This window comes from Rhea pennata, chromosome 1 (genome assembly GCF_028389875.1).
Source record: "Rhea pennata isolate bPtePen1 chromosome 1, bPtePen1.pri, whole genome shotgun sequence".
Taxonomy (NCBI): domain Eukaryota; kingdom Metazoa; phylum Chordata; class Aves; order Rheiformes; family Rheidae; genus Rhea; species Rhea pennata.
This window is the reverse complement of record NC_084663.1, coordinates 54,897,604-54,915,383: the sequence shown is the minus strand read 5'-3', so window position 1 is coordinate 54,915,383 and position 17,780 is coordinate 54,897,604. Positions and strand designations below refer to the sequence as shown.

At 48.7% G+C, this 17,780-nt stretch overlaps 1 protein-coding gene across 1 annotated transcript; it reads right to left on the bottom strand.

The window, feature by feature from the left end:
- Positions 1-187: 187 nt before the first annotated feature.
- POLR3H (RNA polymerase III subunit H) lies at positions 188-7,093 on the bottom strand. The gene is made up of 7 exons (XM_062568821.1): positions 7,009-7,093; positions 6,387-6,514; positions 5,048-5,144; positions 3,724-3,810; positions 2,645-2,708; positions 1,804-2,011; positions 188-1,100 (listed from the first exon to the last, which is right to left on the bottom strand). Exons 2-7 carry the CDS (start codon positions 6,495-6,497, stop codon positions 1,047-1,049), a joined length of 621 nt encoding a protein of 206 aa, XP_062424805.1. The 5' UTR covers positions 6,498-6,514; positions 7,009-7,093; the 3' UTR covers positions 188-1,046.
- Between the last annotated feature and the right edge of the window lie 10,687 nt (positions 7,094-17,780).

Below are 17,780 nucleotides of genomic sequence, written 5' to 3'. Positions count from 1 at the left end.
ACTGCTGTCAGAGAGGATGATGGCAATTGTTTGTTATTGGCTGTTAGAGCACAGTGAAGTGTTAGTCTCAACACTAAAGACTATCTGTCTTGAAATACAAGTAGCTAAACTGCAGGAGACAACTTTTTTCTTCCTGCTAGGCAGGAAGCTTAGAGTTTCTCCACAATACATACCGGAAGGCAGGCTGTGTGGTGGCTTGTTTTTTTCCCACTATTTATTCTTTTTCCTGGTATTAACACACCCAAACAAACAAGTATTCAACTTACCCAAAGACAGTGGTTTGTTTCAGTTCGTAATTACATACTTTCAGTCAACCCCCCGTGAAGTTTAGCTCATTTGGCATAAATAGAACCCACCTAATAAAGTATTTCCATTCACCACAATAAGCAGCTAATAGCTTTCCACAGTAGTCATCTTCACAGCACCTAAGTTATTTTTGGGTAAACTACTCTCATTTCAGTTTTCTTGGGTTGTCTTCATCCAAGGATTAAGGTCCCATTCTCAGGAGAACATTATCACCAGCTTCCTTGCCCTTCCAGCAGCAGCACTTCCCAAGTTGTGGGAGGACTACACCTCTTTCTTACCACTCGGATTTTGCTGTTTCTTCTGCCAGTACTTTGCAATGCAAGATCCTGCTCTGATTCTTGTCAGAAGAAGGGCAGGCACATACTTCTACACCTCTGAGACCAAGCTTTCAATCCAAGGAAGCAATACTTCTAGACAGGCATTCTCTCCTGCTTTCATTCACTGTCAGTTTCCCAAGGACCTCCCTAGTTCTGCCTCCAGTGCAGGAGACCAAAGCTCCAGCTGAATTTGTTGCTTCTGGGCTCAAGACTTTGTGCCTGTACTTTCACTTCTACAGCTCAGTAAAGACATTTCTTGAAAGTGATTGCCTTCATCTAGCAGGTTGGAAGCTGAAGGGGAAACAGAAAGTGGCAGGTCTAATTTCTCATTCAGCTTCAAGGGATCAGTGAGCACCAGCAGGATCCTTTAATCCCCAAAACATCCACCAAAGAGACTTCCTGCAGAGCAGCTTCTGATTGCAGCTAACTGTTTGTCCACCAGGATAGGAGGCCCAAGCCTGGTTCGCTGATTGATCCCTGTTCACAGAAAGAAAGAGAGCATGTGATTTTAAACCGCAAAGAGAACATAGGAGTAAATGCCTAAAGATACAAACTTCCCTGGGTTACTGATAAGGTATTTACCTTTTTTTTTTTTCCCTGTCAGAGCCTACCCAGTGCTAGTCCAGACTTCTTTAATCCTTGACAACATGACACCTAAAATTCACCACTTGAAAATCAAGCACTTACTTACGCATTCCATTTCCCGACTTTGTTCACTGCCCAACATACTCTCATTGTGAAAAAATGGAGCTTCCATTTTTCACTCCCATTTTTCTGTTGTATTTTACTCAGCTAGTTCTTATGCCAAAACACTGCAGGGGAAAGACTGTTTAGCTGCTGTGTGAGCCTTGATGCGGTTCTTATAGCTCTGTGTTCCTTGTATGCTCATTTCTATCTGCAGACCCTACATCTAAAGTCTGTTTTAAGTCAGCCTCCCAGGTTTGAACTCCACCAACAACTACAATTTGTTACAAAGAAAACACGCAGCAAATACAAACTGACCACAAGAACACTCTCTCACACACATCTCATTTCTCTTGCCTTCCACTCCTTTCACTCTGTGACTTTCATTGTTCCGTGGTCAACTTAAATCAATCAGTTGCTTGCGAAAGGGATGTTATTTTAGACATAGAATAAGCCACAATGTTTACAGGGCTATGTGAATTATGCACATAGTTACCACAAGGGTGTAGGGTGCCTCTTTCTTCTGGACTTCTTCTGTGGCATTTGAAGTGGAAGCCTCTGCTGAGCTTGGCCCTGTAGGTGAGGTATCAATAAACGTTTCATCCATGACACGGAAGCGAATCTCTTCCCCAATGTCCATGTAAAGGTCGTGAGCCCCTTCTTCTGTTTCATATTCCCACACCCACACCTGCTCTGCTTCATCGCTGGGCAGGCCAAGGGTTAAGGATAGAAACACACAGCATGTTAAGTAATTAGCATTCTACTTGACAGATCATTTTCTTTGGAGAATAGACTCTCAACTTAAAAATCTTTTCAGTTACTTCTCTAACTGCAGTGCCCTGGCCTTGGTCATCATCTGCACATTCCAGGACCCAAATCTTATCTTCGATTTTCCTGCTCCAAAGTATATGCTGATAGGCAGTACAAACCTTCTCCCACAAAAACAAACTAACCAAAAACCACCCTCAAGTGTAAGAGCAAGACATCACGTACTGCAAGTAAGTGCATTAGACACACCAAGTATCTAGACATTACATGATGTGGGAAAAACTGCATTCTCTTTTCAGCGGCAGTCAAGACTAGAGGCAGGGATTACAAAGCAGTTGTTTGAAGACCACTGCTATTCATTTCCATTAGCTGGCACAACGATCCTACAAAACCGAGCAAGTGTGAAGCCTGTCTAGCTGTGATAACAGTCTGTGGGACTTGCCTGACATAGCAGCTTAGATTCTGCCACTGAGCATCTTCATTATTACAGTAGAGAATGCCTGTTAGGACACCACTGCATCACCTTTTGAAATGAAGTAGTAAAGTTATCAGAGGTGGTCAAAGGATACAACTTAGCTGGCTGCTGCAGGGATTCTGGAGGGATGACAATATCATCAAAGAATCCAAGAGAAACTGTGGAGGAAAGAATTTGATAAAGACTGCAATGCTTCTTCACAACCTATGTATCACAGCAATTCCTAATATACAACTTCTAGATTCGTTATCCTTCCTCTCTCAGAAAGGGCACCTGAGATTATGCAGGAATTATTCCTTAAGCCACAATGTTCAATTTCAGTTGGCAGGAAAGCAATCACCGGCTGACAGTACATAAAGCAACAGAGAGCACAGTCTTCATGCTCACTGGGAAAGGAAAAGGCTGTTTGGAGTGGGATTGGCAGTTGAAGTCTTCCAAGAAATGAGTCAGATACTAAAGAGGTCTGACAGAAAAGAGCTTAGAAATCACAGATGTAACACGTTAAATAAAGACCAATATAAAGTTAGAACAAAACCCTCCCCCTGAGATTCTGAGTTTTCACAATGTTGAATATTTCAGATAGCAGACCTGCCCAAATTCAGTAAGAAAGGCACACACTATAATCTCATTGTTCTAATCTTAACAGCTGAGCAGAGGAGCTTGTTTGCATGGAAAACTCCTTCAAAAAAGGAAGGCAGTTTACTGACTATGTATTTCATGGATCTGACAGCACTTTGTGCTAGGAGGGAAGTTTTCCTACCATCTTCTCAGATACTGCAAATGATTATGGATTTTCACAGAACTATGGTGAATATATTTCAGACCAGCATGAACCAATACTGCCATTTTAAACAAACAAGTTCTTTTAACTGACATGAGAAAATAAATCCAATCCAGTCTATGCTCCAGTTGGGTTTATCTGCTTGTTCTTCTTGGGCACACATGAATGACAAGAGGAAGGGGCAGGGGGGTAAGATGTGCAGACAAAACCAAGTGCATGAGAAGCTGCCAGGCTCAAACTACCAATTATTTTTAGATCATGGCAGCACTAGAGGCCAGTAGTAGCCTTTAACCAGCCTACATACAGCATTATGCAACCTGAAATCACAGTTGCCCAGTAAACCCAAATGCTCTGCAGCTCTAGTGCCCTCAATGTCAGAAGTTCCAGTTTACCATGAACTCCATCCTGACTGCAGCTTTTAATCTCTCCAATCAGAATCTCATCCAGGAAGGGATGGAAGACCACGTACCGGAAATGCACTTAAAAGAAAATGAATCATTAGCATTATGTCCACAAGAGTAAACCATACCTTTTCCACAGGGTGGCAGCCACTAAAACAAAATCCCACATCCTATATGCTCTCTAAACTGCTGCACCCAGCAACCTTTACCTCTTCCTTACAGGGAACACTGATTAGATCAGGAAAACAGGAATAAGAGTTCCAATACCTAACTGTGTTTTGCAAGAATTATGGCAGCAGTTGATCTGCAGCTTCCTTTCCTCTGCTCTTCAAACTTGCAACTAGTTGAAATTCACAGAATAAAACCTCTTAAAACGAAGAAGGTGGAGCAGGGCCTTTACTTCAGTTATAATATAAGTGACCTTACACAATGCTTGGAGGCCAAAACATCAGTTGAAATTATATTTTCCCATAACACCTCTACTCCTTTTATCTTTTAACAGCAATGCTGTATTTTCATCCATTAAAATATTAGATATCCAATATTATCAAAAAAAGTTACTTTAACATAACTAGATTTTTCATTCAGCTTAAATAAAAATGTTTTAAAATCGTATAGTTTTCTTATAAATGCAAAATACTTATGAAAATCTCAATCAAATAATAAAGGAATGTATTTTAACAAAAAAGAAAAAAAGCTCTTCTGCGTTTACTTCTAGTTTTCATTCAGATAGTTTTGACAAAAGTCAAAACTAAAGAAGTTAATCATCGCTATTTTCTAAACAAATGAAAAAAGAATCAAAAAGTCCACAATCATAAAATGTATGCTGAACCAGATCTGCCTAACTCTCAAAAAAGTAGCAAATTTCCCAGTTAGGAAAACAGCATCAAATGTTGTGTGAAGGTTATATTTAGAAACATGTTTCATCTTTCTGGATAGAGAAAATAAGCTTCAAAAGAAAAAAATACTGGACAAACAAGACAGTTTATATAGATTATTTTCTATTTGCAGATTTCCAATCATTTTAAATTCAGTTATTCCCCATCCTAATCCAGCAACTATGCTGCTAACTGGAAAAAAAGAGATGGACTGCTGGTGAAGGCAGACAGGACCAGCTGTTTAAAGCTGCATTTGCCCCCAAAAAAGCAAAGGAAAGACTCCTGCCATATTCCTCCCAGCCTCCTAAAAGGACAGAGTTAAGACCGTGAACTTCACTAAATTTCTTTAAATTTAATTTACATAACAATTGAACTTAGTTTACATTTCTAGATCACTAACATTCTGCAAAACCATACAACTGAGGGTAAAAATAAACCTTTGGTATGTGATGCGCCATCTCCAGGGAATATGTAGGAATCCTCCAGTTTTGTAATATCATACAGACAGATGCAGAGACCGACATTGTATACAACCTGCTCAAAGAAAAAAAACAATTAAAAAAACCCCTATAAATCAAGTAATCCACCAAGTCACCTCTTTTCAAACTTATATTCTGCACACACTTTTAAAGGAAGGTAATGGAAGAGTGGCAAGATGGGAGGGGCATGTTTTGGTACTCTCCTTAAACAGCCCCAGCCTCACTTCTAACTGCTTAGAGGAACTTAAAACCTCTCTTTCTTTCAAGCACTATGGGAAGATGTGTTTTACTGGCACTAGTAAGAGCACTGCTACATACAGAAACTCCTGGGGTGATTGTCAGTGACAAAATAACATGACTGGCCAAGATGGCAAACACTTGCCCACAGGAAAGGGCAGACATCACTCACTAACCTCATAGCTAGTCTAAAGGACAAATATATTTCTTACAAAAGATACATTCTCAGAAGCCTCTAAGACTTGCCTTTGTCTTAAACTAGAAGAGCTATGGGCACAGACAAAGAAAACTCTTGCTTTGCCACTTCTGAGATAGCTTCAAACTTCCTAAGCCGTGAGGCACCTACCAGTCATCAGTGGATGACAGTTTTGTTTTCCATATCCTCTCTGTATAATTTGCTGTCCACAACCATAGATCACTTCTAGTCGTTCTTGTGAGCTCCCTTCACGCTCACTAGCTACATTCCGAGTTTTGCACCTGTCGCACACTGAAAGCTCTATGTTAATCACAGTCCCAGGGGCTGCACAGAGAAACCGTGACCTCCTGGCCTATGACATAATGCTTTTTTATATCCTAAATCAAAGGTCATCTTCTTGTTCCCATACTGTATTTCATATGCTTAGCACAGAGCCAGTCAGATATTAACACCTCCAGTTCTCTCACACATTTATCTCGTCTTTTTTTTTTTTTTTTTTTTTAATTTCTCCTTGGACAGATTAGTCTGCATTCATTTTTCAGACTGCATTTCAGGTTGTTACTCTACACAAAATAGCAGTTACTCTCATTTCTCTTTAGTGCTTCTCTACCCCATCTGCCATCTCAACACCTGCCCATTCCAATATTAACTATTAGGGGAAAACAAAACAAAACAAGACTCTCAAGATGATATATAGCTGGCTCTGCTTATAGTCTCTGATACTTCAGTCTCTGGGATGGCCCTCATATCTAAACTATTCTGATACTCCACAGGCATTTCTCATCAGGAACGAGTAAAGGAAGAAGCACTCAAGAGAGGAACGCTATGAAGCCTGCATCACCCTTTAAGTGATCCACGTTTTACCTTGTTGGCCAATTTTTTGTTTAGTTCTTCAGCAATGGATTCATTCAGTTTCCTTTCAAACTGCCAGGGAGGAATTCTTACAGTGTCGGTCATCTCTACGAGGACAAACATGATGCCTGGGAGGACCTCTGGGGAAGGAGACAGAATACAGCCGCCTCCTCAGGAGTGGAAACACGTAAAGGCACCTAAGACACCCTGACAGCTGGGAAATCACCGCCCTCCGGCCGGGGGCGGCCCCCGGCTAAATCCCGGCTGCCAGGGGGCTCCTGGCAGCGCGGGGCCGGGGCCCAGAGAGGCGCAGCAGGGCGGGGAGGTGATGGGGGGCAGGCGGCTCCGGAGGCGAAGCCGCGCCGCACCCCCCCTACCCCGGCGCGCAGAGGCGGCCACAGAGCGGCCGTTGGGGCGCGGCTCGCGCCCCACCCCGGGCTTCCTCCGGCCGTTCCCGAGGCGGTCCCCGCCGCGCTCGGCGGCCCTCTCCCTCACCCAACGCCGGCGCGGAGAGCAGCAGCTCCCCTCCGCCGGCTGCGCCACGCGGAGGGCGGCGGCGGCGGCGCTCCCCAGGGCAGAGCAGGGGCGATCTCAGCGCCTCGCCGCCCGCGACCCCCCCCCCCCGCTCACCCACCTGGCCCGCGCGAGCACGGCCACGCTCTCCCGCAGCCCCCCGCGGCTTCCGGCGCCTCAGCCAATCGCCCCCCACGGGGCGGGGGGAACCGCCCCCGGCGCGGCGCCGCGCGGCGCGAGCCCCGCCCCGGCGCGGGCGCCATTTTGTCCCGCCTCGGCGCGGGGCGGGGCTGCGGCGCGCGGCCGGCGGTTACGTGCTGTAGTCGGCCGTTACGGGCCGTTAGCGGCTCGCGGCCCCGCGGAGTGCCCAGCTCGGGGCGAACAGGGGGCTGGGGGGCGGGAGGCGGCGCTGGGAGGGCACTGTGCCTTTTGTAATTCCATTTTATAAATAGCGGGCTCCTGCCGCAGCTTGGCCGGTCCTGCCCGGACCAGACTGGGTGATTGTAGGGAGCATGTGGCACCATGGCTGGCGTAGCTGCATCTCTGCCTGTGCCCTCCCTGGAAGGAGGGAGCCTGTCGTTGGAGACGTGGAGTTTCCTTGAATTACTGCCCTCACCTGGTTCCTGAAACAGGTGTCCCCGCCTGCCCTTGGCTGGGCAGTTGCAGGTGTCTGCAGGCGCCTGTTCTGGCTGCATCCTGGGGGCTGGGCTTCCAGGGGTGTGCACTTTTGGTCAATAAAGTGTGAAGATACACCTCTTTGTGTGATATCTTTTGTATTTGATTTACTTACACTGCTTAAAATGTTTTATATGCCCCAGTGCTTTCAACTGATGCATTTCTGTGCTGTAGCAGTTAGGAGGATCAGTCCAGTAATTTTAAAGAACATACTGCTAAGAGGTTGGTACTTCAAGTGCTGTTGTACATTTTTAATGCCCATAATGCAAGCCACGCACAGCTGGAGGCTTTTCATAGTGCGGCAGGAGGAGCAATACTTCCCTTTTCTCCTTCCCGCTAAGGCTGGGGGCGGAAGCGATCTGAAACCTGGAAGGATCTTCAGCAACAGCCCATCCATCCGACACAGGACCGCTTTGTGAATACCTGCCTTTTCCCCACCCCTAGTATTCCATATCAGTCCTTGGTGATCATTCAAGTAAATTAGTTATTATTTCTTCTAAAATAATCCACAATTACAGTTACCAATGTTACAGTTCCATTTATCATTTTCATAAGCTTCAGTAACAACACGGCAGCAGAGATCAAAATTTGCATCTTAGAGCTGATACTTCAAGCTGTTACAAACCTATACAGCAAAACTAGGTGGATTTATATCCTGCTTACGTTTGGAAGGTATTTTTTTCCAATGGTAGCTGCCTGAAGCTTAGGTCAAGAGTGTTATCAGGTATAAATCGGCATCACATAGAGCTGGAATAATTTATTCCAGCTGAGAATCTGAATGTTAATTAAAAAAAGTCCCTGCTGTATGGTTTTACAGCCTTCGGTGTGTTTTTGCAGCAAGCTAAGCAGCATGAGGGACTGTTGAAAACAAGGAGATGTGCTAGTATCTGAAAATTGCTGTGAAAAATGAAAGGAGATTGTTTGAAGTGTGTTTAAAAACGGAGTCTCAAGGAAAACCAAACATCTTAGCGGATGACAGTCAAAACTGCACTGTCAGCACAATGGCTTTGATGCAAACACTAAGTATGTCATTCCCTTCACCCCCCAGTAGCATGTACTAGGACAGTAATGAGTGTTTTAGATAGGAAATCATTAAATGTTGAGCAGTTTTGGAGCAGGAAAGGGAAAATGAGGTTGCAAATGTCACGGTTGGGCCTTATTAACAAGACACCTGTCTTGGTCAAAGAGTTTCTGATCTCTCTTCACAATTACTCTTGTTTCACCAGGATCTGTAGGCTTTTCTAAATAAGCATGGCTAGTGTGCCTGTGTTTGGCTTGTTTGTATACAATGGGGGGTGGGGAGTGCAGGAACAAATTTTCCTCTGTCATCTGAGAACAACAGCATTTGTCTTGGACCATCTTGTACTTTCTCCGTTCCGAGCTCTTAAGTGCAGCAGGCACCACTCGATCAGAACACCTCAACCCAAATCTGCAGCATTTCTTCCTCTTCTTGTCCTAGTTCCAGAAAGCCTTACAAAGGCTCCTTTCTCTTGCTCTACAGTCGCTGCTGCTCAAATCTCAGTGCAGCACAGCTTTGCTGGCACTCGTGCCACATCCCTTGCTGTTCTCTCCTGACCCCACACAAGTCTGTCAACACAAGGTTTGACCTTGGAGTTTGAGTAGAGTGGGGTGTGGTTTGTGGATGTCTGTAGGTACTTCTTCAGAAGAGAGAAAAGTTTCTGACCATGTTCCTCTTCTGGTGGCAGAGGAAGAAAGTGGTTTGATACCCGCAAAGGAGGTAGAAGTTGATACTATGCTGATATTAGAAAATTGATCGCTCTGACTGCTTTTTGACTTAAAGAGTTAAACAGGGACGGACATAGAGGGGAATAGCAGGCTGAATACCTGGGGGAGCATGACAGTTTGAGAGAAGGAAATTTGGATGCATCACACTTCCATTTCTAGCCCACCTTTGAGCTAATCTTTCTCACACTGCCAAATAACCATGCCTCATCAGGATCTGCTGAGTGCCCACTATAAACAAATGCATCTCATTTCAGCTCAATCCTCAGCCCTGAAAAAATGGTTGTGAGACTAGAAGGTCTGCTGGATCTAGTTTTCTACTGACTTGTGTCTTATGCTTAGTTTTTTGGTGTCTCATAAAGTGTAGATACCAAGTAAACTTTTATAGGGTTGGGGGATGCAGAATTTCTGTCCCCTTCATCATCTCTCTGATGGCTAATAAGGCTGAACTCTGCAGTGTGTTTCTCGACAAGGACACTATCAGGATCCCTCTTCTCTATGCAGCTACATATTTTGGTGAAACTTGCAGGGATTAGTATCTTTGATAGTACCCTCAGGGAAACTGAACTGAAATATGTGAGGAGAAAGCTGGCAGACGGCATGATCATATGAGCTTCATTGCTTTAAGACACCAGGCTATGAACGCTGTCAGAGTTTGGCCTAATTGGCAATTTCTCAGCCTCCGCCAGTAATGCTGTAGGCTGTAAAGAATGCTTTCCACTCTCACCTTGTGCAGGTAACCCCTCCGGTCCCAAGCTGAGATGTACCTGGGCCTTTGGACATGTGATGGGTGTTGCACTACTGCTACCTGGGCTTTCTCTCTGCAGGAGTTCTGTATTTCCAGCAGCCCTGCTCACAAGCACTATCTCTAATGTAAAAACGCTAACCAAAGTCAGACTTTGCGTTGGCAAACATTAGTGTTGTCTCTACGCAGCTATTGATAGAAGCTCAGAAATATTTTGTATTTAATACTATACCTAAGGTATCCTGGTGTTGGAGACTGTGTGAACTTGTCTTGCTTAGCGGTTCCTCTGTGTCCCAATAGTATTGATTCAATGAGTACCCACAAATCCGTAGAAGGGCCTGTACAGATGTTTGCATACATAACTATACAGAATCTCTAGGGTGTCTCAATAGCAACATGGCTTTTCCAGTATTTGGGAATGTGGTTCTTGGTTGTTTTTCTGAAGCCTCAGTTGCTGGAACCCAGTGATTGCCCAAGGATCTTTCTGCTACTTAAAGACAATCCTAGACATTTCTCATTCTCACAATTGTAGAGGAAAACTTGAAAACACAAACTGAAGTTCCCAAAGGCTCAGAAACCAGGAGGAAAATTAACTCCTAAAATCTCCTCTGCCTCCACTTCCCCATGGTTTAGGCGGAAAAAATGACTCGGGAGCATTGAGGGAGGTGAGTGGTAATTTGCATCTAGACTGCTTTGGCCTCTGTTTGATTGACTCCAAAAGAATTATGTATCTCTGAAAGCCCTCCACCCTCCTACTTTTGCTTCCATCTCTACAGGCATCTCCAGCACCCTCACTCCCACTCTCTGTTTGATCAAAGCTTCCGCTCTTCTCCTTTTATCATTTTTACATGCTTTAGACTCTCTGCCTTTTCCACTGCAGTGCATGCCTAGAACGACCTTCTAGTCAAATACACTCTTGAGTTCCCTGTGCCTTTTCCTTTTAAAGCCTTTAGTGACTACTCAGCAGAGTCAGATTCTGGTATTCATCTCCTGTTCAGTTCGTATTATTTAACACATGCAGCTGGGCTGCAAGTTCTTTACAGCTAACCCTGCTATATGAAAATACAGTGAGAAATACAAGTATTTTGGATATTCAGTGTACAAATATTAGATGTATTATAGAAATTATTCTATTTGCTTGCATTGTGGCACCTTGCTGGTATGCCTTGTAGTGGTGGTGTTCCTCATACATTGGCATCTCTCTAGGGTTTCTTGGACACCCTAGCATGACAGAGCAGCTTATAGGGTCCTGCCGTCCGAGCATGAGCCAAGGGAATAAGATGGAAGAGCTGTTTGAGGCAGTATCTAGCCTATAAGGAAATGCCCAGGGAAGAAGAGGGCATACACATACCATACCCACGTGAGAGGATGGCTCATCAGAAGAGGATTCAGGCTAGAGCCTGCTCTAGTTCTCAACCCGCTCTGCTTCTCCTCCCCGTCCTTTGGCAAGGGTCTGAAGGGTGAACTGGGCAGAAGTGCCTGGTGGCCTGTGCAGGTGATGAATGGGGTTTGTGTTTTGTCCTTGAAAACTTCTTGAAAAGGCACAATCAGAGAGTAATGGGCAATGCCAAAATCCACAAACATTTCAATTTTCAGTGCTTCTTTGTTTTTAATGGCCTTGTCATAGGCCAAGGCTCTTCTGTCCGCATGCTTTTTTTCTGTATTGCATTTATTGAAAGCAACTTAATAGTTCTGTGAAAACAAATTTTCTGAGCCCTTGTGGCAGTGTGGACTGGGTCAGCTCTCCTCAGCAGCAGTGGAGGGAGCCATGGGAGAGACACAACTGCTTTGCTATCCAGTCCCTCTGCAAAGCGCCTGGGACAGCCATAGCCTGACACCTGCTATGGGTAAACTCAGAGACTTCCCCATGCCTCTGACTCTGTGACACGCCTGTGGCTTCTTTTGCAACTCAGATGTCATATTGCGGCTCTGGGGCTCATCACTGGAACAGGTCCAGTCGATACCATCATATTCAGCCACACAGAATAAATAGGCTCAAGCAGACAGTCATGTCTGAGAAACCAAAGCCAAACCACAAGCATCCTCTCTCACAAGACACCCATGACAGCTCTCTGCAACGTGGATGCTGCCACATGGTTATTTGGACTTTCTGCAGATTTGATTCCAGGATTACAGGGATCTGCATGGTGAGGTGCAGGTGCAGCCCATCCTCCTGCTCCAAAGTGAGACCAATATCACCTAAATCCTGCCCAACCTTGTTTAAAAACCTCTGGTGCTGGAGGCTCCGGAGCTTCCCCAGACAATCTATTTGAGTAATTAACTGTCTGCTCTGTTCAAAAGTGTTTCCTAATGTCTAGCATCAATCTTGCTCCTGCAGTTTAAACCCCATTACTCCTCGCCCTATTCCTGGTGGACATGCGAACTATTGATTCCTGTCCTCAGGCTCACGTTGTGCTGTACTCCCCCAGAGGGAACAGCTCCGGCCGATTTATTATGTAGCCTCTGCCCACGGAGATGACTCTCCCGCGTGTAGTCCCACTGGCAAAAGGTAGACCTGAAAGAAAAGCTCTTTCTGCCATTGGGGGCCGGGTTTATTCTGCCACTTGAAATGAGACCCCTAATAACACCTGGGTAACCCTAATAACATCTGCAAGCCACCGGGTGACCGCAGCACCCCGTGTGCTGGAGGCTGCAGAGGGCAGGGGCCAGGCGCCAGCTCGCACAGCTGGGGCACCGGTGGGGTTTGGGGCTCCGGGGTAGAGATGTGACCCATCGCTGCTGCCAGGGACCCACACCGAGGGAGAGCCCAACAGCAACCCCGCAAGGGTCCTCCTCCAGGCGGGCGGATGAAACAGCAGCCCTGGCCTCCTCGCGCGCGGTGTGCTCCCCGTCGCCCTGTCCCCTTCGCCGCCGATCACGGCTTCCCTGCAGTCTGCCCTGTCATGTCAGGCCGTGTCAGCAGCACACACGCACGCCCGTCACGTTGCATGAGTGGGGAGCGATGCAGACCCATGCCGCCGGCCCCCCCAGCCCTCTCCGTTCCCCCGCGCAGACTTGCTCCTTTAAGCCTGGAGCAGAAATGACCAGCCTAATCCCTCCCACCTGCCCGCTCCCCCTGGCCTGTCCCTGACGTCAGGGGAAGGCGTGCGGCTGTGTGTGTGTGTGTGTGCAGGGTGCACATCGTGCACACATCAGATACCGCAGATCCATCAGGAGGCGGCCAGCAGCCAGCGCGCACGCGAGGAACCCCCCCCTCCCCAGAGCCCAGCTGCGTGCAAGACGGCTGCTCCTCGCAAGGTAGCAGAGGAGCTTTCGTCCCCCCTGGGCACTGATGCTTTGTAAATCACAGCTCCAGGGAGCCAGGGATTGCTGAGGAGGTAAGGGGACGCAGCGGCCGCTGAGCTTGCCCAGCGTTAAACTCCATGTGCTACGTTTTATTTTATCGTTGATTTTTTTCTTTAGATGGTGGCGAGGTGTAAGGATGAAGGGCCACTTCCCTCCTCCGTCTCATTTATTCCCCACCAAGCTTTGAAACAATAACTCCTTTGGCAGCGAGAGTGGCCGCGTTGCATGTGTGATTTTGCTGAGGGGGGAAAGAGCTGTGGCTTTGCTGGAGAGGGCTGAGGTCAGCTGGGAGCCGGCTCTCGGTGTGCAGAGGAGGGGGGTGTGAGCTGCAAAAGCGTGTCTTATTAAACGGCGCTGCTGATGCAGGGGCTCTGAACTGGTGTTTCATTTGCACTGGCTGAGCTATTCATTCCTGCAGACCGTAAGTTAGATGCACAAAGGAGGAAGGAAGGATGGGGATGAGGACATTTGCATGAGGTCTTTGAACAGACACTACTCCAATCAAAAAAAAAAAAAAAAATCCCACAAACTTGGTGTTTGGGAATGATGGTTATGCATATATGCTTAAAGGGTAATTCAAGCCTCCATGATGGCTTCTCCTTTTGCTTCCCCTTTGCTTCTGGCAGCCTGCTTGCTCTCCTTCGTGGCCTCCCCTAGCATCCAGCAGCGTAGCACTGACTAAGGGAGCTTTTTATAATCAATCCATAAAGGTGACATTCATATTTTAGCGCTAACCAGGCTGTATCGTAGGCGAGACTATCTCAGCAAAGATCATTGGAGTTGCGAGTGTGACTGAATTAGGTGGGGAGGGGAAGCTTTAAACGTGTATTCCAAATAAATGGCTGGTTTATTTTTCCGATAGCCACCCATCCCAGGGAAGGGATTTTTAACATTCAGGATATGTGAAGGAAAATGTTTTACTTGCAATTTAACTCTTAATGGCATGATCCAGTAACGAAAAAATGGGCCTGGGGTGGGGGGAAAGGGGCTTTTGTTAGCTTTGGACAGCGACGGCGTTTAGAAAAACCTGCCAGACGCCAGGGCTGTGATCCTCCTCTGAGGAAGGAAGCATGGATAGAGGTAGGCTCCGAAGCACAGCGCCGCAGCGGCCGTGGCCGTGGTTATCCGTACGCTCAGCCGTCGTGCTTCCCAAAGCGGTTCCCACCCGTGAGAGCAGCCCCTCCAGGCAGAAGAAGCTCGTTCTGGGGCTCCGTCGGCCGCCGGGTTCCTCACGGGTTCCCCTGGCACGTATATAAGGTGGGGGGCCGAAAAAAATGTAATTTTGCGCATAACTCTCGGGGCGCAGCGCTGGGTCCGGAGGGACGGCGCGCTCTGCTTCGGGCTGTGTCTAGACAGCCCGGGCTCGACGGCAGCGGAGGGGGGGGACCAGCCTCCCCGAGGATGGCGGCTCGCCAGAAAATTGCTTTCCCTGCTCTGTGCCCTAGATGGGGCGAGGAGGTGGTTTCCAGCAGAGCGCTGCGGCGACGGCTTTTCCTTTGAAAAGGTGCCTTTTTTTCCCCCCTACTGATGTGGCAAGGACTGGGAAGGTAAACCTGAAAAACTCACCGATTTTTAAACCGGAGGCATCGGCACTCACAACGCGTTGAGAAAAGGTGACGGAGAGGCAGGGAATAACCCGTGCGAGACCTCGCTGGGAAAAATAGCAGAGGGAAAACAACCTCCAGCCAGTCAGCGGCGAAGGGCGGGGGGAGCGGGAACACTCGGGAGACCCAGGTGCGAGAGCGGCCAGCGGCCGCGTCCAAAGCAGCAGCCCGGGAGCCGGGAGTGGAGACCGGGGGAGAAGTGAGCCTGGTGTATCTTCCAAAGGCTCCTTCCCCTTCTCCGGAGAGGCAGGGGGACCTCAGGAGGATTTTAGTTAAACAAGGTCCCAGCCAGCACCCATGCCAATGTGTTCAGGTTTGAAAGGGGGAGAGGGAGAGAGACAGTGATTTTATTTGATAAACCGCAGCCCTTTCAGCGGGTCGTGACGAACGGGCTGCTTGGATCTCTAGATGAAAGCTGATGTGTCTAGTGCCTGTCGGCGTTAATTGGCCTGGGCTTTGCGTATTCTCTGACGGAGCGCGTCTGCCTGTCAGCTCCGCTCGGAAATGCTCCCTTGGAAAAATACAAAAGCTAAGCTAGCTGCCACGGGGGTGCCTGGAGAATACTGTGTTACCGCGGGGGCCTGGGGCTTCATTCGTGGATTAGGTCTCTGGGGAGGGGGCGGACGGATGGGCATCCTCCCCGGTGCCTGGGCGCCGAAGAGAGGTCTCGGTGCGGGGCTGACGTGTGTCCTTGGCTCCGAGGGCTGTCGCCCGCTGGCACCCGAGCGAAGCCACGAGCTGCCACCGGCACCGGGAGGAGCGAGGGGTGGAGGTCCCGCGGCGGCCGGGGGATGTGCCGGGAAACCTTCCTGTGTCCTGTGGCCAAGTCGGACAGTTGCCCGCTCTGCTCAGCCGCTCAGGTGACCTGGATTTTGTCCCCGCACCCATGCACGTGCGTGGGATGGACACGGGGCGTGTGGGATGTCTGCGATGCCCGTCCACCTGGCTGGGAGAGCCCGGGGCTCGTGAAGGAGGGTCTCAGCCCCTGGCAGAGCTTGGGGCAAACGCTGGCAATGGGGGCGAGGGGAAAAGAGCCTCTCTTCCCCCAAATACCCGCTCCGTGTCACCTGCTTGGGGTTGCCAGGAGGAGCAGTGCAGTCGCTGGGCTTGGGAGAGGGCCGCGGGGTGGCACGGCGGGGAGGGCAGGAGAGGAGCGGGAGGCCGGGAGAGGCCTCCCCCGCTCGCCGGCTGGACTGGAAGGGGAGGAGACTCCAGCGATGACATGCTCACATCTCCCCTCTTCCCTCAGCCCTTTCTTACCATGAGTTTAATTTCCTCGGTTCCTTTGTTTGCTGCGGGGATTTAAATGAGGTTGGAGCTGGGGTATCGCGCTGGAGCACCCCGTCGTGCCAACGCTCCCGCTTCGCCTTGCTGATGGAGAAGTGCTGGCACAGCCACAGGCGGCTGCTCGGCCTCAGGCTCGAGGGCTGACCTCAAATCGGGGTGCTCTCCCAAGAGCACGCTCCCACCACGAGCTGAGGCAGGGTGGGCGGCAGCCCTCACCCCCAAGATCAGTAGGTGTCTGGTGCGGTGGTCCCCGGACAAAACCTCAGCAGCGTAAATCTGGACAACACAGCATGGCTCTGGGTGCAAACACGCCACTGCTTTCTCCCCTCTTGCCACCTGGAAACATGGAATAATTTGGGTTGAAGGGTGCCCTGGGGGGGGGATCTCTGCTCCAATCTCCCATTTCCAAGTTAGATATAATTTCCAAGTTGGAGCAGGTTGCTCAGGACCTCACCCAGGCAAGTGCTGCATATCTCCAAGGATGGAGATTTTGCAGCCTCCCTACACTCATGTCCCCTTGCTCATCCCTATCCATGGTGAGCTACTGTCAGGCTTAAGGATCTTCCTCTCTTTCTCCTCCCCTTGTTATATGGGATTTTTATCCCTCTCTTCTAACAGAATGCCTCACACTGGGGCAAGGTACTTGTGTGGTGGAGAAGCGTTTTTGTGGCTGCCCCCCTTGGGACAGCTGGAGTCCTCCCCAAAATGCCTCTCGTGTCCCCGGGCAATAGTGCCAGGCTTGTGGCACAAATACAGTTCATGCAGCACAGAAGTGCAGTTTGCCATGCCAGGAGCAGCCCGTGTGTCCCCCTTCACCGCCACTCATCTCCTTGCCTTAAAAATGAGCTTTCCACCACCTCTCATTGCTCCCTGGGACTTCTCATCCTGCCCATGATCAGCTGTGAAACAGCTCTCTCTCTCCAAAAAACTGATGTTACAGACCCTAGTGTTGTGTGTGCATCTTCAAAATATCTGAGCAAGCTTGGCAGAAGAGGGTGAGACAAGCCCTCACACTAATCCTGGAGACCTGCATGGCTGGATGTCTTTCTGCTGATGGACGTCCAGTCCTGGCATACCCCTGAGTAATAGTGAGTGGCAACCTTCGATCCTGGGGCCAGGTGCCCTGGACGGCCATGCCCAAAGGTGATCATTGCTGTGGGGATGTTGTCACACCAGCCCCATGTGAGCCCGAGGCTGAGCTGTGGTGGCTCCAAGCAGAGATGATTTTTTTCTTCCTCGTGATGCCAAGACAGTTCCCGTCAGTTCACGCTGAAGCAAACTTGAGCAAGTGCCAGTGTTCGTGCTGCTTGGTGGTAATAAATGGGGAGGAGGAGGGTTGGTGTTGGAGCATCAGGTCATTTCTTAGCAGCATCCACAGCATGAGACCTCCCATGTGAACGCCTCCTTTCTTGCCTGCCTGAGTGGAAACAGCGGTAGAGGATTTGCCGCGTGGACTGGTGGTGCTGGAGAGGCCCCAGCAGGAGCCAGGCTTGCTTTGCACAGGATTTCAGAGCGCCCTTGCTTTTCATGCAG

Coding starts and splice junctions, on each gene's coding strand:
- POLR3H (XM_062568821.1), bottom strand. CDS start 6,497: ATGTTTGTCCTCGTAGAGATGACCGACACTGTAAGAATTCCTCCCTGG. Junction 3,811..5,047: donor TGGCGCATCACATACCAAAG/GTTTATTTTTAC, acceptor TTTTCTTTTAAG/TGCATTTCCGGTACGTGGTC. Junction 2,709..3,723: donor CAGTCAGGATGGAGTTCATG/GTAAACTGGAAC, acceptor TTTCCTCCACAG/TTTCTCTTGGATTCTTTGAT.